This window comes from Erpetoichthys calabaricus, chromosome 8, assembly GCF_900747795.2.
Source record: "Erpetoichthys calabaricus chromosome 8, fErpCal1.3, whole genome shotgun sequence".
In the NCBI taxonomy this organism is placed as follows: domain Eukaryota; kingdom Metazoa; phylum Chordata; class Cladistia; order Polypteriformes; family Polypteridae; genus Erpetoichthys; species Erpetoichthys calabaricus.
In genome coordinates, this window is record NC_041401.2 from 79,911,146 (window position 1) to 79,937,126 (window position 25,981).

General features: G+C 36.1%; 2 protein-coding genes across 5 annotated transcripts in view; both read right to left on the bottom strand.

Moving 5' to 3' along the window:
* Nucleotides 1–5,334, bottom strand: part of fkbp6 (FKBP prolyl isomerase 6) — a 43,130-nt gene extending 37,796 nt beyond the window's left edge. For both annotated transcript variants that reach the window (XM_051930567.1, XM_028808326.2), the window contains exon 1: nucleotides 5,213–5,334. In XM_051930567.1, the coding sequence (XP_051786527.1) occupies nucleotides 5,213–5,284 (72 nt within the window). In that variant the 5' untranslated portion in view covers nucleotides 5,285–5,334. The remainder of the gene's footprint in view (nucleotides 1–5,212) is intronic.
* A 2,007-nt stretch (nucleotides 5,335–7,341) lies between these two features.
* Nucleotides 7,342–25,981, bottom strand: part of ska2 (spindle and kinetochore associated complex subunit 2) — a 39,417-nt gene continuing 20,777 nt past the window's right edge. For 2 of the 3 annotated variants that reach the window (XM_051930254.1, XM_051930256.1), the window contains exons 2-7: nucleotides 19,812–19,901; nucleotides 19,456–19,632; nucleotides 19,266–19,346; nucleotides 16,912–16,957; nucleotides 16,616–16,772; nucleotides 7,342–7,681 (exon numbers count right to left, since the gene is read on the bottom strand). In XM_051930254.1, coding sequence (XP_051786214.1) covers nucleotides 7,552–7,681; nucleotides 16,616–16,772; nucleotides 16,912–16,957; nucleotides 19,266–19,346; nucleotides 19,456–19,632; nucleotides 19,812–19,901 — 681 coding nt within the window. In that variant the 3' untranslated portion in view covers nucleotides 7,342–7,551. The remainder of the gene's footprint in view (nucleotides 7,682–16,615; nucleotides 16,773–16,911; nucleotides 16,958–19,265; nucleotides 19,347–19,455; nucleotides 19,633–19,811; nucleotides 19,902–25,981) is intronic. The other variant, XM_051930255.1, reaches the window with a different exon arrangement.

Sequence of the window (25,981 nt, forward strand, 5' to 3'; positions counted from 1 at the left end):
AAGGCACTGCAGCATCTCCACATCCTTTGGCGGCCGAGGAAAGCAAGACTACCTTTCCCTATTCTCACCACAATCTACAGGGGTATCAACAGAGTTCTGGCCAGGTGCATCATTGTCTGGTTTGGGAACTGAAGGGTCTCTGCTCACAAGGTCCTACAATGAATAGTGCAAACATTGGGGTCTCTCTGTCCTCCATTTCAGACATCTTTATTAAGCGCTGCACTTTCAATGCCTACAGCATTATGGAGGGTTGCTCCCACACCTTCCGCTGTCTCTTTGTCTCACTTCCAATTAGCAGATTATCTTTTAGTATCCAAATCAGTTTTACTAGGTTCTGCATCAGCTTCTATTGCTTAGCTGGCCAGAGTTTGAACTCTGTGTTGCCCCTCTCGCCTCAGATCCGCTCTTATGCTCCTTACAGTTTATTTATATGCAGTACAACTGTTACTTATGTTAATTTTAGTTATATTTTATTACTTTTCCAATTTATTATTATAAACACTTACTTATGGTATAGTTCTTCAGTTGTCTTGCATTTATGTATATGTTGCACCACAGTTCTAGGGAAACATTTTGTGCTACTGTATGCTGCAATATTGCATATGGATGTCATGACAACAAATTCACTTCACTTGAGTATTGTATGTTGTACTGCTTAATGTTTTATTGTTCTCGGTCTAAAAAAAGTCCAATGAGCCAACTTTTAGGCAAAAGACAGAATGCCAGTGAGTGTTGTCTTAACGGCGGCTTCAGGAAATTTGAAATTTTTAATGGTAAAACATTAAAAAGCTATAAAAGTTCATTACAACACCAAGAATACAGTGGTGTGAAAAACTATTTGCCCCCTTCCTGATTTCTTATTCTTTTGCATGTTTGTCACACAAAATGTTTGATCATCAAACACATTTAACCATTAGTCAAATATAACACAAGTAAACACAAAATGCAGTTTGTAAATGGTGGTTTTTATTATTTAGGGAGAAAAAAAAATCCAAACCTACATGGCCCTGTGTGAAAAAGTAATTGCCCCCTGAACCTAATAACTGGTTGGGCCACCCTTAGCAGCAATAACTGCAATCAAGCGTTTGCGATAACTTGCAATGAGTCTTTTACAGTGCTCTGGAGGAATTTTGGCCCACTCATCTTTGCAAAATTGTTGTAATTCAGCTTTATTTGAGGGTTTTCTAGCATGAACCGCCTTTTTAAGGTCATGCCATAGCATCTCAATTGGATTCAGGTCAGGACTTTGACTAGGCCACTCCAAAGTCTTCATTTTGTTTTTCTTCAGCCATTCAGAGGTGGATTTGCTGGTGTGTTTTGGGTCATTGTCCTGTTGCAGCACCCAAGATCGCTTCAGCTTGAGTTGACGAACAGATGGCCGGACATTCTCCTTCAGGATTTTTTGGTAGACAGTAGAATTCATGGTTCCATCTATCACAGCAAGCCTTCCAGGTCCTGAAGCAGCAAAACAACCCCAGACCATCACACTACCACCACCATATTTTACTGTTGGTATGATGTTCTTTTTCTGAAATGCTGTGTTCCTTTACGCCAGATGTAACGGGACATTTGCCTTCCAAAAAGTTCAACTTTTGACTCATCAGTCCACAAGGTATTTTCCCAAAAGTCTTGGCAATCATTGAGATGTTTCTTAGCAAAATTGAGACGAGCCCTAATGTTCTTTTTGCTTAACAGTGGTTTGCGTCTTGGAAATCTGCCATGCAGGCCGTTTTTGCCCAGTCTCTTTCTTATGGTGGAGTCGTGAACACTGACCTTAATTGAGGCAAGTGAGGCCTGCAGTTCTTTAGACGTTGTCCTGGGGGTCTTTTGTGACCTCTCGGATGAGTCGTCTCTGCGCTCTTGGGGTAATTTTGGTCGGCCGGCCACTCCTGGGAAGGTTCACCACTGTTCCATGTTTTTGCCATTTGTGGATAATGGCTCTCACTGTGGTTCGCTGGAGTCCCAAAGCTTTAGAAATGGCTTTATAACCTTTACCAGACTGATAGATCTCAATTACTTCTGTTCTCATTTGTTCCTGAATTTCTTTGGATCTTGGCCTGATGTCTATCTTTTGAGGTGCTTTTGGTCTACTTCTCTGTGTCAGGCAGCTCCTATTTAAGTGATTTCTTGATTGAAACAGGTGTGGCAGTAATCAGGCCTGGGGGTGGCTACGGAAATTGAACTCAGGTGTGATACACCACAGTTAGGTTATTTTTTAACAAGGGGGCAATTACTTTTTCACACAGGGCCATGTAGGTTTGGATTTTTTTTCTCCCTAAATAATAAACACCATCATTTAAAAACTGCATTTTGTGTTTACTTGTGTTATATTTGACTAATGGTTAAATGTGTTTGATGATCAGAAACATTTTGTGTGACAAACATGCAAAAGAATAAGAAATCAGGAAGGGGGCAAATAGTTTTTCACACCACTGTATATCACATTTAAATTACATTTGTCTCCATTGCTCTTATACAAACGAGAGGTAAAAGGAACCTAAATAATAATAATGGCTGTAAATGTGTATTCCATGAAATTAAGATTATTAAAGAAAGTACAAGTTCTAAATCAGTAATCCTTTAATCCAAAGTAGCACAGAGATGTTCATAGTAATCTAAGAAAAGATGCCATAATTACAAAATTATTAGAACAATCCATGACGTGCTTCTTTAGTTGAAAACCTTAAAGTGGGAGCTCACATACTGTGCAGAGTTTTTAAACCACCAGCACAAATAATGATTAGAGAGAAGGTCCATTGTCCTTATTTAATATATATATGTATAGACAATATCTGTACATAGACTAACCATGTATATTAATGTAAATAGATATAATTCCACACATTAGAAATGAACTGCATTCAACCTCTATATTCTTACAATATACAAAATTGTTCTTTTTTCTCCCAGTGATATATTAAAAATGCAAAAAAAGTGTTTTATAACCGAGAATCACCTAGTAAAACAGAAACACTCAATATAAAAACTGGCAAGTATGGTCTGGTACTCATGCTGATTTCCATACAGAGGTCTATAGTTAGATTAAATGCTTTAAAAGGTCTGTTTGCTTTCAACAAATGTGTAGGATCATCCATGACATGCCTGTTCCTTGAAAACCCAATCAATGATCATATAGATTTTTTTAAAGGATGGCACAGATGCCTCAGCATTTCCTGGCTACAAATTTGAAGAAGAGAAAAAAAAACAAAAAAAAAAAAAACACACACAAACATTTTTATGCAATGAGATGAACAATACATTATAAAGTCAAACCACCATAGTAAATACAGTGTGAAAATTGTTACCAGTGTGAAAACTGTTCACATCAATTTGCTTACCTTTCTCTAAGGTATGAGCAACACAGAGAATCTTTGAAAGTGTGCTGGGAGGTTTACAGAGTATCCCCTTGCACTAAAGTAGTTTTCTGGCCATCACACAATCAAAGATGCTTTTCTTTTTCTGGTAAGTGAAACTAAATGCTGTAAAATACATTTAACCAACGTTATCAGTTAAGGCTTCTCAAACGTCTTGGACACAATATACTGCACTCACGTGCAAATAACCGCACCACCAAAGTTCATTAGAGGCCAACTATATAATATAAGAATCATTCCACAGAATTGTCCTTTTAAATGGAGTTGATATGTATGGCCAGGTGTACAATTTTGTCATTTTTATCAGAATATTAAAATTATGTAAATGTCTTCAATTTAGATGATATCTTGCGAAATAATCGAAACCTGTAAGCATCACATCAGCATTGAGAAACCTTTGGCATGTTTGTTGAATTCTGAGCAATTTACAGACAATTCAGACACACGTAGAAAAGAATTAAACAGCAGGTTTGGCCAAACAAGTACTACTTACAGTAATTAACTAAGCAGTCTATTAGCAACTACAGAAGACCCATACATAAATTAGAAAGAATAATAAATGGAAAAATCAAATTTTGGTTTAGCAGCGATATTGTTAATTAACAATTGGTAAGGAATATAAAATGTAGTCTGTCTAAGTCTGCAAAGCAAATGTAGACATAATAGAAATTCCAAAAACCCCTCTAGTACCTGAACTAGAGCAAAGCAATAGTCCACTTTTCCAGTCAGGTTGATAAACATTGTTTCTCCTGGGTGGATATTTGATTCAGGAGGAGCAATGCCCATTGTTTACTGACTGGGGAACAGCAGACTAACTTATTGTTCAAGTACTGACATTTGAGGAGTCATTGGAATATTTGCTTTGTAGACTTGGAAAAAGTAAAGGAATATGCAAACTTTTATATCTTGTGGCAGACATTTCATAAATTGTTTTGTCTGTCTAAGGTAAAGTCATCTTTGATGGAGGATCACAGGAATCGTTGGGTGGAGGGGTCCTTTCATTGGATTGGCTGGGCCAGCGCCATCTCAGCTGTGGAATGGCCAATTGGGGGAGGCAGCTTGATGGGTGAGGTCTCCAGGACTCTAAACAAATCCAAATTTTTACTGTTACAAAAATAAATTGTATCGTATTGTACAAGTGTATGCCATCCAGTCCCTGCATTTAATATGGGTGTTGGATTAGACCAAGTTGAAATCTAGTCTTCTCTCCTCCATGTGATTTTCAAGGACAGGGTATCAAGGTATAGCCAAGGGATCTGGAGAATCCAATTTGGGAAGAAAAGGGTTGGATCTACATTACAGTATTTGCAGATAAGATTTTTCTCACTAACGTCGTCACCAGCACAGACTAGAATGGTACATAGCGGAGTGTTGCACAGCAGGTATAAGTATCAGCACCTCGAAGTTGGAAATCATGGTTAAGGGTTTCTCTAACAGTGAAGAGTCCTCACGACGTATAATGGCAGACACCACTGCTTTGCTCTCTGACGGCCTGCGACCATGTGCAAACACGTCGAAAGTACACCTTCCCTGCCACTTCCGACCTGGATTTTGTGAAGGCAACCGGTGTGTTAGGACGGTGTCAACGCTGTTTTCGTAACCTTGCAAAAGTTTATTTTCCGTTTGAGATCGAAATAATATTGGGGATTACCGTGGGCGAGGCATTGCGTTTTACATTGCATTATCAAAAAATCGCTTCAGTGCGCAAGCCTCGGTTATACTACTAAATTTATGATGGCATTTTAACGCTTCGAGTAGTCGAAAGAAAACAACAAAAATATCAACGTCAGATGCCGACTAAAAGCACACTGTGACACCCCACACCGAACTGTTCTCACCATCATGGAGCATCTCCACCCGTCATCCCGAGGAGTCAAAAACTGTCGCAACCTAGCCGTATCGCCGTTCATTATTACGCCTTCGCTCGTGTCTTACTCTCTACAAACACAAACTACGGCACGACTGCTGGTGGCGATTTAAATAGCACGAACGAATACCACGTGGTACGCGCGCGTGACTCTTGGTAAAAGAGTCAGTGGCGAAAGTTCTAATGTTAAGTTGAATAAATAAAAAAAGAAAATGCTGCTGTTAGGGGTTTGTCTTTAGTTTCATGTTTTCGGATATTTGTAATACAAAAAAATGTTGTAAATTCGGAAATCAGTGGAACTGCTGATTGGTGCTTTTGCGTTTCCGTAGACTCGATATTTAATAAACCGCTGCAGTCTCACCTTGGACGCCCAGTGGTAAGAAACTGTAGTGGGACCATCTCAAATATAATAGCTTGGGGTGTCAACGTCAGTTTGGAAGTGAAAAATATTTTCAAGGCACTTCCCGTGATTGGGCGCGATTTCTCGGAGTACTCGTTTTTCACCGACCACCACAAAGATATTAAAGTTAGGGTAAAGTGTGCAAATTGGGTTTACGTGTGTGCGTTTGGAAGAGTGGTTTTTGTAAGAGCTGGCAGCCTGTTCAGGGCTGGTTTCTACATTGCACACATTATTGCATTTAAAGGGAACACCCTGAACTAGTTTCCACACTCAGCCTTTACGCACATTATACCTGTGCCTAAGAAAGTAAAAGTTGATTGCTTAAATGATTCCAGACTGCTGGCACTCGCTCCAATCCTGAAAGTGCTGTGAGAAACTGGTGCTGGCATACATTAAACAACATATTCCACAGTCATTACTCCAGCTGGTATCATCATCACAGCCAGTCCACAGAGGTCACCACATCCCTTGCCCATCTCAATACTAAACTGTTATTGCCAACTGTAATTTACCTCCATCATTTAAGAATGTACAGATAAAGCATATAAAAGTTTAAAACAAATATTATCCATCCATCCATTTTCCAACCCGCTGAATCCGAACACAGGGTCACAGGGGTCTGCTGGAGCCAATCCCAGCCAACACAGGGCACAAGGCAGGGAACCAATCCCGGGCAGTGTGCCAACCCACCGCAGGACACACACAAACACACCCACGAGCCAATTTAGTATCACCAATCCACCTAACCTGCATGTCTTTGGACTGTGGGAGGAAACCGGAGCGCCCGGAGGAAACCCACACAGACACGGGGAGAACATGCAAACTCCACGCAGGGTGGACCCGGGAAGTGAACCCGGGTCTCCTAACTGCGAGGCAGCAGCGCTACCACTGATATTAGTAAAAATGAAAAATAGCAAAAGCAGAACAATAGCTTTGCAAGGGATAATGTGTATCTGAGGGTGGCTTGTCATAATTCAGATGTCAACCTGACATGGTATCTCTCTCTGATCCTTGGGCTGTCTGTCCTTTATGACAATATCACCAGGTGGGATGTATGAGCCTGTGATGTTTCTCATTGGTGACTGGCTAATCATTCTAATGATTAGTGACTTTGCTCAAAAGCTTTAACCATGAAAGTATATGCAAAACATCGTCAAGAGTATTGTATCTGTTTTGTGTTTCCACCCACACCCATCCCCCCCAAGGGATAGATACATCCCAACAAGTCTCTAATTTACAAAGTAGTCAGCTAACGCAAACCCTGAAAAACATCCCCAAACTATTACCTATCCTCCACTAAACTTTACAGAAGGCACCAAGCAGTTCAGAAGGCAGTGTTCTCCACCAAACCTGGATTGATCCAGACTGCCAGATAGTGAAGCATGATTCATCACTTCACAGAACTTGTTTACACTGCTCCAGTGTTCAATGTTGGCATGTTTTACACCATTCTACCATGTTCCAACACTAACACATTAAATGAAAAGGTTCCTATATTAAGGAAGGACATGCCCTTCTGGAATGATGTGGGAATATAATTTTAAATAAGCAATTGGACTAAAGCCTAATTTTTACCTCTTGCATTAGAATTTTTAGCAACGGCTCCAGCTCCCAATGCAGAATTGGCTCCAAACTGTTAACTTTGGCATAGTTAAAAAGTTACAACTTAAAAATTAAAAACACCAAATTAACTATATCTTAAAATGGCTTTATTTACAATACAGCAAACACTTAAATCATTAAAAACACTAAATTGCACAGCTAAAACACCAAAAATATCTGGGCCAACGTAAAGCAGCACTTTTGTACTTGGTTCCCATATTGTGGACATCTCTGGCACCAAAGAGTAATAGACTGCTGTTACATCATTCATCTTAAGTGTTGGAAGAGAACAGCTACTCAGTCCACCCTTATTCCTGTGAAGGAAGCCAGACAAGCCCCTTTGTGTCCATCTCAATAACAGAAAGGTATTTGAGAATCTTCAGTTTTGCATCATTCACACCCATCTTCAGTTTCTTCATCTGCATCATGTTCACAGGACTGTCGGGTAGAAAAAAGAGATTAGATTTAAGTTTGCCAACATTCCTTCGTCAAAAAACTACATTAGCATAAGCAGTCTTAATTTGGGGTGTTCAAAACAAATTTAATGATTTTACTTCATGAGGTAGAAATACATAACAAAACAAGAATAGTTGCATTAAAATATTTGAAATATTAAAATGTGTGGTTCAATTTAAATGTTTAACGTCTAAATATTCTTGATGGTAATGCCTAGATGACAGAGGTACATAAAGGAGAAGATCTTAAGGATTAAAAATATCATAATAATTGACCTTGAAATGGTCTAAAATGATACCTCACATGCTTATGTTTGATGTTTGTCATTTTTAACCTTTTGGGATTGCCTCCTAGAAGGGGTTAGGACCACTGGTAAGGAATCGGGGTGGGGGGAACATTTACCATATTCCTGATCAGCAACCATGAAGTAGTATAAAATGATATACATTATGCCTATATTACTCATACCCATTTTTTTCCCCAAAAAGTTTTGTGAAAAGGAGTAACTTTGACCCCTTGTATCCCCATTAGAAGATCAACCCCTGTGGTTGGCTGATGTGACATGCAAAACTTCAAGTCCTTCCGATCCTTTTTGCTGAAGACACCTATTGGTCTACTGTTTATCGTTATGGTGTAATTTCCTGCACAAAACAGGCCTATATTATCATATGCTGCATATTCCTTGAACATCACGATCAAGTATCATGCAATATTAGTAGTCAAATATGTAATGACAGACCAGAAATAAAGCACAGAAATTTAATGATGTTGGAATTTAAATAAATAAATAAATAATAAAATAAATAAAAACAACACACAACAACACCACTTTTAAATAAGCAGCCGAAAATAAAAAATTCAGAACTTCAAATTTTCCCTACTTAAACACTTTAATATATGTCCACCTGCCATATTTCTGCCCAAGCTACAAAAACATGCTCATATCAAAAGTTATTAATGCATATCACAGTGTTCATATCTTCTCATTATGTTGTTAAAAAAAAAAAAAAAAATTCAAAAAGTGGGAGGTTTGTTTTATAATGGCTGTTTCAGTGTTATTTCGAAAAGAAAAAAAAAAAAAAAAACTGTGGAAGAATAAAGAAGGGTTTGGGAATGAACAGTTGGAGTATGTGATGTTACAAGGTGCAGGTGCACAATGCTCAGCAACCTAAAAACCTCTACCCCTTTGTTGCACTTAAGTGACTAGGTCTCTCAGGCAACTATTTGTCTTCCTTAAAAAGGCAGTATGGTTCCAATCTCTGCTGCTCTGGACTATGCATTCCTACCTACAGATAAAGTTTCACAACTGGCCTCCTGCTGCTTCTCATGTTTAAAAAAAGAAACATGGTCCCACTTTTCAAAGCTTGGGATCTTATTCTCCTCATTATTGATCCATTGGTATTTTTGGGAGCCTTGTGATTGCTTTGTCTTTTTTGAAACTGAGCACATTTTTAAAAAAAAGAAAAACACCACCACATTTGTTTAATATATATTTTTTCTCTTCCAGTTAATGTTTGTTGTTTATCTGGTCATAATACAGGTGTGTGGTACTGTATTGTGGGCCTCTGTTGCCATATACTAGTCTGCTTTTAATTAATGCATACCAAACTGCTCTCCCTATCTAATAACAGCAGAGCTAATCAATATAAAGTGACATTTTTCTAGCTGCTCTGACATTGGAAAGTGTCTGGCTGGTACTTTTGACTATACAGTAGAAGTCAATTAAAATGTCACCATTACAAAATTTGATAGACACCAATTATTGCCGAAAAGGTTGGATTTATATTGACCTAGAAGATTAACTACCACAGAAAAGAAAATATCAGTGCTTTCATTTGTAACCCTGTCCAACAAAAAACTGATTCTGTTTGCTGGTGGCTCTCTGTTTTTAGCTGCTTGTGTCTTTTTGGAAAGGATAAAGTTCTGACTAAAGAGTTTAAATATCACTTTACTTTAAAATTGGGATTTTAGTATTTTAACTTGGATTAGGAAGACAGCCCATAACACATTTTGGCTTTGGTGCTACATAGTCTAGTCTCACATAAGGATAGTGCGATGCACAAGGCAAAGTACATAAACACAACATCTATTTGATGCCAACAGTTAACTTATAATATACAGTAGTCATTTAAAGGCTTGTAATGAAAGACAATCACTGTGCAACTTCAAGAGACTAGCTCTAGCTTGACACTGCAAGGTGCAACAAGAAGCTTAGAGAGAGTGAATGAAGCAGCACTAACTCGCTCTACTGTACTTTTAAGTGTACCACTGAAATCTCACCAAGAGTGATAAAAATTTAGAGGACTAGCAGGCAACTGCACAAAGTTATAACATTTCGTACTTTTGGCCCTAAAACAAATAATGCATATAACGGAATAGAATATATGTTAAAAAAAAAAAGGACATTTTAGCTATTAGAAGTTACCTGTTACCTGCTGTTGGTTTCTGAATATTCTGAAATTTTAACCTGATGTCACCATGATTTTGTTGCTCTCGTCTGAGGATGTATACCCAGATGGTAAACATCCTATTTTAATAATAATAAAAAAATCCTAAACCCATCCATCCATCCATTTTCCAACCCGCTGAATCCGAACACAGGGTCACGGGGGTCTGCTGGAGCCAATCCCAGCCAACACAGGGCACAAGGCAGGAACCAATCCCGGGCAGGGTGCCAACCCACCACAGAATCCTAAACCTGTAATACAAATCATTAAAACTGTGCTTTAAGATACAAATTGAACAGGGAAAAAAAAACCTACATGTTTGCTTTTTGTTGTCAGTTATTTTCTATATATATATATATATATATATATATATATATATTATATATATATATAAATATATATATTCTATTTGTGCATATTTCCATAATTGTATTATTAATAAAACGCCTGTCAACTCCCAATTACAGAAAGTGTTTAAGACCTTTATGTAAACAGATTTGGACTTATCTACATCTTGAACTAACAGAATATTCATTAAGACCACCGAGGACTAGTCTCCCACTTTTCAATCCTTTACATCTAGGATGTCTGCTACTTGTGTTTGCTTTCAACTTTTGCTAGTGATTAACTTTAATAACAAGGTACCAGTATTATGGTCAGTGCTCACCTTTCTATTATTACATCTTATCCTCATCATTTCATTCCATGACTAAGAATGGGGAACAGGGGAGGCATTAAGAGGGTATGGGTTCTGTTATGCATGTTCTGTATGACCCCTTCCAATTTGCTATATTTTAAAATATAGTTTAAACAATCACATTTAATAAACATTCAATTAACAAACGCACACAAAAAAAAAATAAAGCTTCCTCCAATTTTATGATAAGCATATGAAGGGATCAAATTATATTTGCACAAATAGTATTAGGAACTTGGGTATTGCAGATTTGAACATCTGAATCCTATTCTGTTGTTTTTAACTTTCAAGTACTATACATCTTTTTTGGCCAGTGAAACTGGAGGGGTAGGGATAGGTTCTGTTCAATTATTTTTAATATTAAAGTCTGTGTTGTGTGAATGCTTTGATTTTCTTACTGCAAAGCACTGAAAAAAAAAGCTTCAAATAAAAGTTGCATTCTTCATGAGACTCTTTACTCCCCCTTGAGGGTGTAAATAATATTGCCATTTCAAACAGTATCGCAAGGACATGAATAACCTTTAGGTGTCTTTCTTATTGTTAATTTCCAAAGTTACCTATTAGGACTACTTTTTTGGTTCTCTGACCACAAATTTCATCTCCCCAGCCCCCTATGGGCATGGGCATGGGCACTCTAACCAGTCTTAGGCTATGCAGCCCCAAACACAGCATAGTGGAATACATTGTGTTATGTCTCTCATGGCCAGCATTAAGGTCTTCAGAAATTTGTGCTACAATAGGTCTTCTGTGAGATCGGAACAAATGGGCAGACCTTCGCTCCCCTTGCACACGAATGAGCCTTGGATGCCCATAACCCTTTCGCCAATTCAGTACTTAACCTTCCCTTGCACCACTTATGGTAAGTAGTAACCACTGCATACCAGGAACACCCCACTAGACCTGCCATTTTGGAAATGCTCTGACTCAGTCATCTAGCTATCACAATTTAGCCCTTGTTAAAGTGGTTCAGATCCTTATGGTCGCCCATTTTTTCTGCTTCCAACACATCACCTTCAAGAACTGACTGCTCATTTCCACCCTAGTACATCCCACCCCTTGAGAAGTACCATAATCAATGTAAAGCACTCCACCGGTCAGTGGTTTTAATGTTGTAGATGACAGGTGTAGAATATGTATATAAAAGTCTTCTACAACATTAACTACCTATGTAAATCAAATACTGTAAATGAAAATGCATAGTCAATGTGACAGTTTGGATTTGTACTTAAACCACATTTCAACAATGGTCAAATATCATACATTGCCCTGCATCATACAGGTAAATTATGCAGAAGTATCACAACAGACCTGAACCATCCAAGCAGACACTAATTGAATCAAAAGTGTGAGTGTGTCATAGCAATCCTAGTAAATTTTATTAACCATTATATATATTTAGGAAAACACAGTAAGATGGATTTGTAATTCTTTAATTAGTAAATAGCTATATTTTGGTTATTTTTATTCAGTATGTGGCATTTTAAATACTGTATGAGGCTTTCAATTTTTTTTGTATGCAAGCTATTAGGTTTAAGTATTCCTCCACTGTGTCAACAGAAAAATAAATTAGGCCTATTAGTTTTGAACATTTTATTAAAGTAAGATCAACATTTTAAAATGCTGTAGCTACCATCACATTATCAGACACTGTAGAATTTCTGTTTACCATTTTAGCTATGATTATTTTTGTTGATCATTTACAAAAGAGCCTGTGTTGACTTAATAATTTAAGACATGTACAATAGTTTTATTGGATATTCTAGATTTGCCATGGGTGAATGTAAATGGGCCCCAAGATGGAATGGCAGTTTGAATAGAGTTGGTCATAGACTCAAGGATATTACAGGTGGATGAGCATGAGCCCATAATGTCCTGGACACACTCTTAATAGTCGGCGACTTTAATTTTCATATAGATAATCAATGTGACCAAAAAGTAAAAGAATTTATGAACCTCCTGGACTCTCTTGATTTGAGACAGCTCGTTAATCAGCCTACACATAAAGCAGGTCATACGTTAGACTTAGTAATTACTAAAGGACTAAAAGTTGATATAAAGCAGGTCATTGATACAGGTCTATCAGACCATTTTCTTCTACTCTTTAATATAGAAATAATGATAGAAAACACTCATGAGAAGCATATTGTTAAAAAACACTTCTTTGACTCATCAGCAGCTTTAAAACTTACAAACATTCTAACCAATCAGTCCGTTTATAGTGCCAACTATAATAGCGAGGAGAATGTAAATAGTAAGGTGGAAAGATTTAATACTAAAGTGAGGGCTGCTGTTGACTTAGTTGCACCTGAAAAGACAGTTAAAAAATCTTCTAGCACTGTTATACCATGGAAGACCCAAAGAGTGTCTGATTTAAAGAGAACATGCCGTAGAGCTGGAGCGTAAATGGAGGAAAACTAAACTAACTATTGACTATGAAATATTAAAAGTTAAAATAACAGAATACAATAACACAGTCCGTCTTGAGAGGCGCTGCTATTTCTCTAAGATTATAAATAACAATGCTAGTAATCCCAGAGTCTTATTTTCGACGATTGATCGTCTGTTAACCCAGGTAACTCAAAGGAATGCCTCCTAAGTACTTCCAGTAAAACCTGTGAGGCTATCGCTGTATTTTTCAATCAAAAAATTAATGATATTAGAAATAACATAGTATATCTCCCTAACACTAAGGATCCTCCTAAACCCCAGTACTCCATAATAAACAAATTAAAGTCTTTCACTAGGATAGATTTACCTAATTTACATAAAATAATTTCTCAAATGAAACCCTCCACCTGTGCCCTTGACCCAATACCAACAAATTTTTTCAAAGTAGTATCGGGCGTGCTTATTGATAATGTTCTTGACATAGTAAATTCGTCATTAGATACGGGGGTCTTCCCAGACTGTCTTAAGACTGTGGTAGTTAAACCCCTACTTAAGAAAAATAATCTCGATCCCTCTGCTCTTGAAATTATAGACCCATCTCTAACCTGCCTTTCTTAAGTAAAATTCTAGAGAAGGCAGTCATTATACAGTTAAATGAGCACCTCAATAACATGCTATTCTTGATAAATTTCAGTCAGGTTTTAGAACAAATCACAGCACAGAAACTGCACTCGTTAAAGTAGTAAATGACTTGCGGGTAAATGCAGACAGAGGCCATTTATCTGTTCTCATCCTCTTAGATCTGAGTGCCGCATTTGACACCATTGATCATAATATTCTTAAGAATCGCCTTAGTCAATGGGTGGGCCTCTCTGGCAGTGTCTTAAATTGGTTTGAATCCTACCTGGCAGGGAGAAAATTCTTTGTTAGTTGTGGCAATTATAACTCAAAGACACATGATATTCTATATGGTGTTCCACAAGGCTCTATCCTGGGTCCGCTGCTCTTCTCAATCTACATGCTTCCATTAGGTCAGATTATCTCAGGGCACAACGTGAGCTACCACAGCTATGCTGATGACACACAGCTGTATTTATCAATAGCACCTGATGACCCCAAATCCCTTGATTCGCTAACACAATGTCTAACCTGTATCTCAGAATGGATGAATAGTAACTTTCTCAAATTAAATAAAGAAAAAACCGAAATCTTAGTGATTGGCAATAATGGATACAATGAGGCTATTAGAAATAAACTGGATGCATTAGGATTAAAAGTCAAATCGGAGGTAAAAAGCTTAGGGGTAACCGTTGATTGTAATCTGAATTTTAAATCGCATATTAATCAGATCACTAGGACAGCATTTTTTCACCTAAGAAACATAGCAAAAGTTAGACCTCTTATATCATCGAAAGATGCAGAGAAATTAGTTCATGCGTTTGTTTTCAGTCGGCTAGATTACTGTAACGCACTCCTCTCAGGACTACCCAAAAAAAGACATCAATCGTTTGCAACTAGTGCAGAATGCAGCTGCTAGAATCCTTACCAGGAAAAGAAAATCCGAACACATTTCTCCAGTTTTGATGTCACTACACTGGTTACCTGTGTCATTCAGAATTGACTTTAAAATTCTGCTTATGGTTTATAAAGCTTTAAATAATCTCGCCCCGGCTTATATATCGGAATGTCTGACACTTTATATTCCAAATCGTAACCTCAGATCCTCAACTGAGTGTCTCCTTAGAATTCCAAGAGCAAAACTTAAAAGAAGTGGTGAGGCGGCCTTCTGCTGTTATGCACCTAAAATCTGGAATAGCCTGCCAGTAGGAATTCGCCAGGCTAATACAGTGGAGCACTTTAAAAAACTACTGAAAACACATTACTTTAACATAGCCTTCTCATAACTTCACTGTAATTTAATCCTGATACTCTGTATATCCAATTCATTATAATAACTATTCATTCAAAATCTGTACTAACCCCTACTCTCTCTTCCGTTTCCTTTTCCGGTGTCCTGTTGGTGGTGGCGTGCGCCACCACCATCTACCCAAAGCACCATGATGTTCCAACAATGATGGATGGATTAAAAGCCAGAAGTCTGTATGACCATCAGCATCAAGTGACTCCGTGAAAAACACGAACTACAAAGAGGACTATTTCATTTATGTTAGGTAGAATGCCCAGAGGGGACTGGGCGGTCTCGTGGCCTGGAACCCCTACAGATTTTATTTTTTTCTCCAGCCTTCTGGAGTTTTTTTTTTGTTTTTTTCTGTCCACCCTGGCCATCGGACCTTACTCCTTTCTATGTTAACTAATGTCTTATTTTAATTTCTTATTTTGTCTTTTATTTTTCTTCTCTTCATTATGTAAAGCACTTTGAGCTACTTTTTGTATGAAAATGTGCTATATAAATAAATGTTGTTGTTGGATAATGGACTGTCACTACTCAGGGAGTGAATGGGGAGGTGGTGCACTGCTAAAAATACTTACACAAGACCATTTTCAGTGACAAGCTGGACCAGTCCAGTAAGCAGACTCTTTTCTCTTATGAGAGAGTGTTCCTTTAACATAGTTGGTAGTGATAACCTTTACATATTTTCAACTATGTGATAACCTTAGCAATGTCCTACTCTGTGGTGTGCTGGACCAGTAACATCAAGCTTCTAAAACCCCCCAACAAAAAAAACTTAATTGGGAGAAAATGTGCTATTTAAAAAGCCAAGCTCAGTTATGGCACACACACTAAACCTGCTAGAGGTACTAAGGAAGGAGAGAGAATGAACACAAAATCGATAGCCATTTCGAACAATGCTGCACATTCTCTCTATGACTAACATTAAGTACATTTAGGCAATAGGCTTGTGTCTAGAACTGTTACTGGGGTTCCTCCATACCTATGGCAATACATCTTCATAATACATCACTGTGATTACGCTTCTCATTACCCAAAATAAGTTTCTCTTTTTGTATTTTTTTCCTGTGTGTTTAGGAGGGGTTATGGTGGATGCTTGCTATAATATTACTACATTTATTGAGCTTCTGTAAAAGCTACATTTCCCCTTGGGACAAACATAGTACAAGCTACCTGTCTTGCTCAAAAATACTGCCGTGATAGCCTCAGTGCCCCTTTGATTCGGAGCTGGATTCATACATTTTGGAAATATCATGTTAAGTTGAAATTGTATGGAACTTGTAAAACACCACTTGATTGTCAATAGCAATACAACAGTACAACAATGTATGAAAATTTAATGAATACTTTGTATGAGAGACACATGTAGCCACAATACTAATTCATACTAAAATGGATACCCACTTCAGATGACACCTCCAATAATTTGAACAGCTTTACTTTTATCTGTGTTATGAGAGTGGGATACATACCTATTCTCTGTTGCTCTGAAGTGCTCATAAAGCTGTCTGTAAAAGGTATTAAGTTCACTGATCTGGATACTGGAGCGAATGCTGCGTGGCACCGACCTAAGGGCCTCTTCACGGATTGGTTCAAATTCTGGTTCCACAGTGGCTGTAGAAACACTAGCTTTACTCAGAAAGGTCAATATATATCTAAAATGAAATCAATCAGAGATAGATATTCAAAGCAATGAGGGAAGTACACAAGAAGGAAAAGAGGGCCATGTTGGATATTCATAAAATAATAATTTATCCTGTATACTCACCATGTTGCTCTTGGATTGTGTTTTGGGGCTCAGCAGAAGTGTTTGTCTACAACAAAAGTTAACGTTATAGTGTGTATAAACAAATGTGCACGCCTTATTTATATAAATAAATGAAAAAAAAAAATTATAAAAAACACCTAAGTATTTTTTACTTAATGTCATGTTAACAGCAGAATTAACAGTAGAACAGTGACAGATTTACCAAGATTTGTATCAACTACCAATTGATTTTTTCCATAATAGCCAATATTATAGAACGCAGCTTATAGCTGAAACTCTCAAATTACATTTTTTGAGTGGGTGTGCAAAAAAAAAAAAAAAAAAACAAAAAAACACTTTGTGCAATGTTTTAGCTCAACCAGGAATAAGAATAATGTTGCCTGGATTTACTCTGCTGCAAATTCACACATTGAAACAGAGTAAGATTGGCTTCTATGGATCACCTGTGCATATAGAGCAGCCATAATTTCACTCACACTCTTTAGTGTTGGTTGCTAGATTTTTAAATTATAAAACCGATAGCAACTCTATACTTATCTATGAGGATAAGCTAAAATGTGTCCATATTAACATTTTAAATATTTTTATAATGATCATAGCAACAATTTTTGTAAATTCATTTGTTGGCTAGGTTTGTTTAAATCATTGCAAAACAGGTCGGATTAATTTGTTGGTGTGTTACACAATTGTTAATTTGCCCATGTCTCTTTACATAGGAGCCAAAGAAGATCAAAATTTTATTATATGTTTTGTTGGCTGAATTTCTCATCTACTTTCAGCATAATATGGAATATATTTTTCCTCAGTGAATCGTCTAGAAGTGAAGTGAAAAGATTTAGAATGGCCACCTAGATGTTGAATGATCAGATCATCCAACCAAATCAGATGCTAAAAGTTTTGAAAGTGTTGGTGACAGGAATCTGGCAAACATGCACATTACTGCTGGACTAAGTGCAGGGTTTCCTCTAAAAGTTGTAATTTTCAATTACACTCCTATACAGTGTGAATTTAATATCCAATAGTAGGACTGTTATTTTTTTTTTTTATCTTTCACATAAAAAAGAAAAAATGAGGTTCTAAACTTCTAAATTCTGAAGTAATCAAATATACACATATAGGAGTTTTTGTTTAAAAAAAAATTGACCACAATTCCATGTAGACCAACATTAAGCTGTATGTTCAGTGTTTACAAACTCACTTAAAAAGTTCAAACCTATTTTATATCCTGAGGCAGTCACAACAATCCTCACACTATTTTTAAAATGTCATTTATATTCTATTTTTAGTCAGAAAACCAGATAATCTATTATAGAGAACCTGCGATTACTATTAAACAGAAACAAAACCCTTCATGGAAAAGGGAATACAAATCTGAACAAAAACAAAAAGTTTCCAGTTAATTATACTTATCATTTTAAAAAGTGTAGCCACACATTAAAACATGCAAAAATTAGCTTTAAAAATAGAAGAAAGCAAATTGCTTAAATGTTTATCCTTACAATACATAAAACACAGCACACACTCATGGGTATCTAACAGTGACCCCATGCTGTAAATAAACAAGGAAATACAAGCAAACCATACATTTAGAAATATAATGCTTTAATTAGGTTTGTATTTCTTCTCCAGACCAATCCAGGCTGTTCGATAAATACTTTGAAATAATCCATTTTATAATTTGAAACCACAGTCTTATCTTCCTGTGCTCAATTCACCAGCAACAAGAAATAAACTAGCAACCTTGTGGATTAAAGTCCAGTACACTACACTTATTTCTGTGCTGTTTGTGTAAGTTTCTTTAATGTTTGTTTGGCTGGGGATCTCTCAAGGGTTTCACAGAATTGTAGATAGCTATGACATTGATATTAAGCAGCGGACATGGCAGTGTAATGTCCAATAATTTAACACAGTTAAGTGTGACTTTTGATAGAAAAAGATTGTGTCACTTTGACATAAGTTGTTCAAAGATATCGCTTACATTTGTTTGTTTGAAGGAACATTTTGCTCATTGTTTTTGCGGTATTTAATCTTTTTGTGCGTTCTACCGCATAATTTTTCTGACAGTGATGTTTGCTCGTGGTCATTAGGACCTCTACAGGCTTTGCCACAAATATGTATTTAGGTATCCCTCAGGCTAATGACAGAGCCTTGTCTCAAAGTTAGAACAACGCAGTTCAATAACACTTCTGGGTCTCCTGAATTTTGGTGCCACTCAGGACAATAGCCCATATCCAATACACTGTTACCACAAACTAATAATAGAAAAAGAAAATGTCTTAGATGAAATACAGTTGAATTAAAAAGAAAAAAAAAAAAAAAAAAAAATTCACAATGGAATAAGTGTCTTAACATACCGTATCAGTGTTCCCACTTGGCAATGCCTCACATTTAAGATGGACAGCAGCCTGCTTCTCCTGCTCCGTCAGAGGAGGGATCTAGCAAGCATAGCAGATTCATAAAACAGCAGGAGTTACCAAAACACTTCTTTAAGTACAGAAATAAAGGTCATAATCAGAGAGTGGTTCATCCTATGAATTATTTTACCTCCACACTGGTGCTCTGCTCTAGTTTCTGTAGGATATGGATAGCTGTATTCAGGTGGGACTGCATTGCACTAATAGAGTTCTTCTGTTCCAATGCTATTTCCTGCATTTGGGCACACAGGGCTTTATGTCTTGACTTCACTGCAGACAATTTTTCAAGAAGCTTCACTGGGTTTTCCTGAAAATAAATAAGTAAGTAAATAAATAAAATAAATAAAACTCTTATTTTAAGAATACTGTCATGAAATGTACACAAAAAGAAGAAATATTAACACAAGTACTTGCATTCAAGAAAATGAAATGTATTTTGGCTATTTTTCAGTGAATTAGCATTCACACCGAACTCTAGTTTCTTACCTCAGCACTTGCGTGCTCTGGCAACATGACCATGAAGTCAGATTCTAGTTTCTTCTCCACATACTGAAGATCTGCCTCAGCCTTCTGGAACTGTGAGAATAAATTAGTGAAAAACAAAGCCTTTTGAGAAACCCACTCATTCCACTACTCTAAGTTATACAGTGCTTGTTAAAAGAATTTGGGAACAAAGAAAGACCAGAAGAACCAAGAAGAGTACCCTAAAACGGGGCCCTATAATACCACATGTATGCTGTAAAAAGATAAAAAAAGTTAGTATTACTGTACAACCACTACACACAGTGTTCTTTCTTATTGTGTAATTAATGCCCATTTCATTTTAATTAGGGCAAGCATTGAGCAACATACAGCAAGGAACAAACTACAGTCATCTATATCACCTGTAGATAGAAATTCCAAGAATAAAAAGAAAACCATGAAACAGAATTTTCCTTACCAGAGAGTACAGCAATGTGGTGGTGCTGATGGAATTCTCCCACGTACTAGTTACATTTATAGGACACTGTTTAAGTCAAAGCCAATTCAAAGTGAACCCCATAAATGTAATTTACAGGATCCACAACACATACAACTACTCAAGGTGTTCCAAAGATATGTCTTCATTATAGATTGTGGCAATTAGTGATGAGCTTTTATGGTTGATTTTCAATTCTGATATCCCCTCATGGTATTTGAAAACTTAAAAAAATAAAACTTTAAAACTCACTGAAGGGATAAAGACTGTATAAAAGATTACATCTTGCACTGTATCTTTTTTTGTTACAAGAATAAGTGGTGAGCTCTGGCTGTAATTCTAGCACAAAATTATATTATATTTGAAAAAACAACCAAGATTGTTGTGCCTGTCATATTCTTTCTTGCCACTTACTTTTCAATGCCAATAACACTCAGTAAGTAGATCAAGCTTCAATTGGCCATGGGGGAGTATATGAAAGAAAAGAACCTCAACCATGTTTAAAGTGAACTATGTTTACTATTGTATTTAGTTCTCAAAATAGTCACTTGAAAATGTTCAATTTTAATGGAGCATAGAGGTAGTCAACTCTTTGAAAGAAACTTCAACAATATGTTTTTGATCAAAACTACGTAGATCTATGTTTCCAACAAATGTGTGCTCCCCAAGCACTGAAACCCTATAAGCAATATTGCACTACTCAGAGCAATAAAGACAGCAGAGACAATATCGATAGGGTTCCAGGGCATAGGATCATCCAGGACACCACGCTCCGAGTCCAGGACCACAAGTGATTAATGACAGTCAAAGTAAGAAAAGGCTCAGAAGACATTTTTTTAAAGCTGAAAAAGTTAAATTCTTGACTGAAAACTTCTAAACTGTTAGCAGACAATATAATGGGACTTAACCAAAAATTCTTTATGCAATAGTTTTCCTAACCGAATAAAAAAAAAAACATTTTCTGCAAAATAATGTTAATCATAGTAACACAGAATTAAAAGTACCATATGCAGTAGCATGGGTTAAAGAAAAAACATGATCCTTTTATACCAAAATATACAAAGAAGTCCAAAAGTATGAGTATTTTTTTGAGTATTTTGAGTATGTGGCAAATCAAATGCTTGTAAAACTCAATGAGTCAAGAGTTTATGGATGTTTACTTTTGGGAGTTCCATTACTTGTAACATTACAATTTTTTCATAAGCTTAAACACCAATTTGCTTCTTCTGTGGTTCGAAAGAGAGGCACTCTGCATAGATTATAAAACATGTTACTTTGACAGATTTACATTTAAAAAGCAATAAAGAAAGGTACATAGCTAGTACTGACACACAAAAAAAATAGTTCACCTATTAAACAGCTTAAAAATTTTAGCTGTCTAACTTCTCAACCCCAACAGCTGCCTCTCTGGGTCACTTCCATCCATTTATTTAATTAAATTAAAAAAAAATCTGTGCCACCTAGCCTGCTCGCAGACGCTTTGACAATACTATTGCACTGCTAGCTGTCTACTACAGTAGTGCAATAAAGTCAGAGCAACTGCACACAGGATGCTTACTCCTTTCCAGAAGGGAAACAATCATTGCATCTGCTACATTTCTAGGACCTACAGAAATAGCAAAATCCCTGGCCAATGCCCTTTTAACATTGCACTGCTTTTATTACAGTTTTTACCAGTAGTACAACCCTAAAAGGGGCACTGGACAGACAGACTGAAAGTAGGTACATCAGACTTAATTTATTGACCACTTAAATTACTCAATCAGGCCATGAACTTTATTAATTTATCTATGCCAATTAGTTTTAAGGACTGAAATGAAAAAATCCATAGAGAAATAACAATAAACAAAGTTTGACAATGTTTGCAGAGGTCAATGACATAGTGATACATTTGAAAGAGTTACTCCAATATCCTGTGTATTTGTCACACAGCACCATTCTAACAAATTTCAACCTTTTCCACTCAAAGCAAACTAACTGAGTAACAAGCTAAAAAGTGAGCTAAAGTACTGCATATCTTAAAAAATATGCAGTTAAAAAAAAAAAAACACATTTCATTCTCACTTTTGAATTGAACCATATTTTACATACATTCAGCATTAGTTAACTAGATTTTTTAGCTTTGTGGTTATACTGCTCTTTATGAAAGAACAGACAATACAGTGAAACTGGCTTGATTCAACAATTACAAAAAAAGATTCCTACTTTAATAGATTACTTATTTGGTGCATGAAGTTTCACACTCCCAAAACCATTTCAGCCTGGCTGCTCCTCTGTTTACTAGTAATGTTATTTCATTCTCATAGCATCACAATTTACCTTATACAGTAATTCTTCTTGTTTTGTTTGAAAATAAGAGAGGAGGGGGGGGGATGAATAGCCTCCATGACAATTTATGTTTATACAACTTCATAAGCATGTATCAGCTTCCTCAGTCATTCAGGCTATTGTAGCTATAAAATATTACTGTATATTGCCAAAATACAACAAATCAGTTTTTTCATACATAGCTCAATGAATGGGAAACATCTGTTTTGCAATGTGTGTGTTTAATATCAATTGTGCTTCACCTGCATTATAGATGAAACCAGCTGGTGCTGGGTCTGATCACATATTTACTGTATATCTTCTGAAGTTCTGTAGGTTAGCTGGCACAAATCAAAACATCACTTCTGGGAAGCATTAGAGACAAGAGTAGCATCCTATTATTAGGTAGTGTGATCTACAGTAAATCTACTGTATATGAAATTACATCATGCCATTAATTTCTCAAAACTATTGTGAGGAGTTGCATATCTAAGAGTAATGTAAATGTTAAGGATATAGAAAAGAGCAGCTCCAGTTTCTCTGTACAAGGGAAAAAAAATATATAGTTGATTTCATGACAAAAGTAAACAGTTGCATTACGCTTCACTTGCTTCTTAAAAGTCAAAATGGTATGACTAATATTTTATTTTATCAAGGAACTGATTTTGAATATTAGGTATTAGAATGAAGTTACTCCAAACCTAAAATGGCTGTTTTAAATGTTAAACCTTCTACTGTATATTACATTTCAGCTATTTCAAATGTTTACTATGGTAATCATCATATTATTTAATCTTGCTGTTTAATTTACTTTAAATAGTGAGAAGCAACTTTTTTGGTGCCATTCAGGTAACAATAGTGAGAAAATATCTTCTGCAGGGCAACAACTTATTGTTGTTACTGTATATTCAAAATAAGGCTGATTTTCAGTTTTCTTTTTTCTTAATGTGATAGGAATTGCTACAAATCTACTGTAGATTTCCATTTAATACATAATTAATAATTATTTTAAATCTAGCCTTAAGTGTCTGCTTAAAAATGTAAAACCTGATTTACATATCTGTCTTTTGTGGACAACACAAAAGCATTGTGGTCACTTGATAGTTTATATCTTTTATTCTTCAGCTGTGTATTACAAAACAAACCTTTTTCTCTTTTAAGATAAAATATAACATTGCATTGCATTGTGTATATACTGTACTGAATGATGAGATTAATATCTATTGCAGGGATATTTAAATAATTTTCTAATCAGACAACTTGGAGCAAATTCAAAGAGTTGATGAGGCCAGCACTTTCAATGTCAATCTAGCGAGTTTTAAATAATTTTGGACATGCTGTGAGCATTGGCAAATCTAAATTCAATGATTTGCTGCAATTAAAGTGAAAATAACCTATACTTAAATAAGCAATAAAATGCATTTGAATTAGAGCAGCACTTTTTTTAAATAAAGTAAAAATGTAAAAGTGACATAGAGGTTGTGTCTATATCCACTTACATCAGAAACACCAACTTAAACAGTGAAGTGTGTCATTTTTTAATCTTCCTCCAAAAATGTTTGGAACACATTCATCTTCAATGGTAAACACTGAATTAATTAACTTGCATAGTAAAATGGATATGATTAAATATTTTCAAGAGTAGCTTGACAGCACAGTGATTAACACTGATGGGTCACTGCTCTGTGGATTTTGGATATTTTAGTGTTCTCCAGTTTCCTTCCACATCACAGGTTAGATTAATTGACAATTCTTCAATTGCCCAAAAACAATAGCATTTGGATGCATGGCAGAGTACGACCATAATTCCTGGTTCTTTTCCTACATTGGCTCCAATGTTACCGAGTCAGGGTACCACTCCTCCCGCAGCTAAGAACTGGAAAAAAATGTGTTCATAAGAAGTTAATTTTTTCAACTTGAACATCACAAACACTTTAGAAACTTTTGGAAGAATCTCCATTTGCTCACATAATCATTAACATTGTGTGGCGATTGTCAAAAATCAAAAATAATTTAGGGCAATCAAAAGCGCCAACTTGAAACCTAAAAGCGTGTTCTAGGAGGTTTAACATCTATCTTTTTAACAAACTGTATCATACCAACAATAGTATCTTACTGCTGGGTCTGTAACATATCCCCAGTTCTTCGTTCATTTAGAGCAGACTCCTTTCTACTTTCTCTTTTATTTAATCAACAACCCCACCTTTCTGTGCAAAGTTTAAACATGTATTCATTTTTATTATGCTCGTTCCCATTTCTAGGAGTTATGGCCAATACACATATCTTTTTCTTGAACTCTTATTCTTATTAAATTGTATTATACAATTTCCTTAAAAAGAATTGTTATGCAACTTTGATTTAAGCCTAATGGTTGGAACCCCACAACCCTGTTGTATTTAAAAAACAAATATATTCAGTTTCCTCATACTAGAAAAATTACAAATTTGAGTAGGCAAGTTTAAATATGAAATGAATTGAACATAATGTAAAATACTGAACACAATTACACACCTTAATTAAGGTCTCTTTGGGGGGGGGGGGGGGGGGGGGGAGAATGCCTTATTAGAAAGGCTTGGAGGTCCTAACAGACTAATTTATTAACAAAGACTCATCAATTAAAAAGGCTAAAAGCCTTATATACCACATGTTATGATTTACGCTAAAGCTTGATAATGCACTTGTCAGGTTATCTGGAATATCATGTGTAATATTAATCTAGGTATTTTTTTTTATTACAGGCTAAGCTTACAGAACAACTACTAAACTAATTCAAGGTCTGCAAACTATTACCTATGAAGAAATACTTAAGTAACTGAATCTTTTCAGATTATGAGACAACAAGACGCAAGTATATAAAATTAAAAAGGGAGCAGATTGGTAGGGGTTGTCTGTTCTTACTTTTAAAAATTCATTGTTCATAAACAATTGGAGAACAGATGGGAGATTTCTTCAGATAAGGAACAGTAAACACCTGGAACAATCTGCAATGTAGAGTAGCCGGAAAAGCACATTGTGAGACTTCAAATCTCAGATCAAACATATTAGGATTGGGGTGTATTTTCAGATCATTTACATTGTTGTATTTTTTTCTCTTTCTTATGGTTTAGTGGGTTGTTCACAGCCACTAATAAAATGATCGCCCTGATGCACAAATCAATTACCAAAATATGCCATCGGTATAAATTCATATGACTACCTTAGCATTCCTGAGAGCAGGAGACATGGCTAAAGAAGAAAAAAGGTAAGGAAAAACGGCTTTGTTTTAAGAAAAATAAAACAATGGAGTGAACTTTATGGAACAAGTGAAGACCACAAACACCTATGTTTCTCAGAAAATGTATTGGTTTGGACTTTTCATTAGTTTGGAAACTACAAAATTCACATCATCCTA